The sequence below is a fragment of the Etheostoma spectabile genome, chromosome 5 (assembly GCF_008692095.1).
Source record: "Etheostoma spectabile isolate EspeVRDwgs_2016 chromosome 5, UIUC_Espe_1.0, whole genome shotgun sequence".
In the NCBI taxonomy this organism is placed as follows: domain Eukaryota; kingdom Metazoa; phylum Chordata; class Actinopteri; order Perciformes; family Percidae; genus Etheostoma; species Etheostoma spectabile.
In genome coordinates, this window is record NC_045737.1 from 22,039,785 (window position 1) to 22,041,617 (window position 1,833).

General features: G+C 37.0%; 1 protein-coding gene across 1 annotated transcript in view; it reads right to left on the reverse strand.

The window, feature by feature from the left end:
• hsd17b4 (hydroxysteroid (17-beta) dehydrogenase 4) overlaps positions 1-1,833 on the reverse strand; it is a 23,391-nt gene that overhangs the window by 4,124 nt on the left and 17,434 nt on the right. The window contains exons 17-18 of the mRNA XM_032516140.1: positions 260-363; positions 111-176 (exon numbers count right to left, since the gene is read on the reverse strand). Of these exons, the coding sequence (XP_032372031.1) occupies positions 111-176; positions 260-363 (170 nt within the window). The remainder of the gene's footprint in view (positions 1-110; positions 177-259; positions 364-1,833) is intronic.

Consider the following 1,833-nt stretch of genomic DNA (forward strand, 5'->3'; position numbering starts at 1 on the left):
ACGTTATTAAAGGTTATTTCAGAGGCACACAACAATATGTCCTGTTTTCACCCACATATCATCAGTGCAGCTGATTTATTCTGCAGCTAAACCCACACAGACACACTCACTTGGTCTCTTGTGGTGGAATCAATCACCACCGCATCTGGTGCCCGTTTAGGTGGAGGCAGAGGAGCCTGAAGGAAAGAAAAACAAATCAAATATGAGGCAGCAATAACTTCCGATGTTTTATTTTGTAACTCAAACATGGAATACGTACTTTGGCTTTCTCCGAAGTTCTTTTCCCTCCAAACCCTCCAGCTCCGACCACAAACACCGAAAACTGGTTGTAGCAGATCAGCTCGTCGCCGCTGTAGGTGTTCACTGTAAAGCAGCATGAATGTGGCATTCAAACTATATTCATGTTGTGAAAAGTAGTCTTTATACATGTAAAAACAGCAATATCAAGTTAAAATAACAGTACATCACAAGTTAAAGTCCTGAATACAAACTTCTATCTAAGTACAAAGGTATTATTAGGAGAAAAAAACACCTAACTCTTCAGAAGTACTCATGCAGAACACTACATAATGTCTTTGAAATGTAGTTGAGTAGAAGTATTGAGTAGTAAAAAAAAGAAATGCTTAACAGCTGTGTTGTCCTCAGGTGAAATTTGACCCGTTTTCTAAGTTTTTCTATATCAGAAATATGAGTTTCTTTCAAGCAAATAGCCCAAAAGTCAAATTAATGCATGGCTGTACTGTTTTCATAGGTAAAATTAATGATTATTGTCATCGAATTTGGGGTGTTTTATTCAATTTTATAGCATTTGAGAAAAAAATGTTTAAAATAGTTTCAAAACAGCATCCTGACCAAACTTGGACACACACCGCTCAATATCCTCTGATCGTAACTGTTAGTCAAAAATCCTAATTTCTGTTGTTGTTTTTTTTTTTTTATAAAAGATGATTTACACTATAATGTCGTACAAATTAAGTTTATTGACCATGAATAAATAAAAAAGTGTTAAAGTGACAAAAACGTTTAAAAAAGTCAAAAGCATTGAAAAAAGCGACAAAAACATTGAGGGGGGGGAAAGCGGCAAGAAAGTTTTCAAAAAACATTTTCAATTATGACCCGGAAGGACAACAAGTTCATGGTCGACAGGAAGACAACACAAGAGTTAAAAGAGTTAAAATGATACCGTATTTTGTAATTTTAACTGTACTGTGCTAGCATCAGTGCAGAGACAGAGAAACTACTACAGTTCATGTCACAGTTTTAAATACAGGAGAATATCCTTTACTTTACTATTTTTATCAATGAACTTTAAGCCAATGTCTTGTCATGTTTCAGAATGCTAAACTCCCCACTGTGCAGTGCATGTTGACTACGGTGGGGCGAAGGTAACTTAATCAGTTAGTTAGTATCCCTTGCCTGGCAATCACTTAGAACGGCACTTAACACAATTCCACTTATGACATTACATATAACAATAAACACAGTGAGGAGAACGCCTGCTTCAGCCACATTTCCTGATTACATTTATAGTAAAATTAGATTAGGGAAGCTGACTGTGAAGGGACAATTATCAGCTGTCGGAAGAAATCAAATCCAGGCTCTTGTCAGCGTACTGGTTGCCTAATTTCATTAGGTCAATTCCAAATACAACCAGGCACGAAGACAAACAAAGCTGCTCCTGCTGGACGTTACTGGGATGTGTTGTCTCACCCAAAAATAACTTGGTTTTCACTCTCGGAGGATAACAGCAGCTGACTGGTTAAGTGTGTATTAAGAAATGACATCCCTATGTGAATCCTCAGGGAGCTGTTGGTCCCATGTTATTTGTTTAAG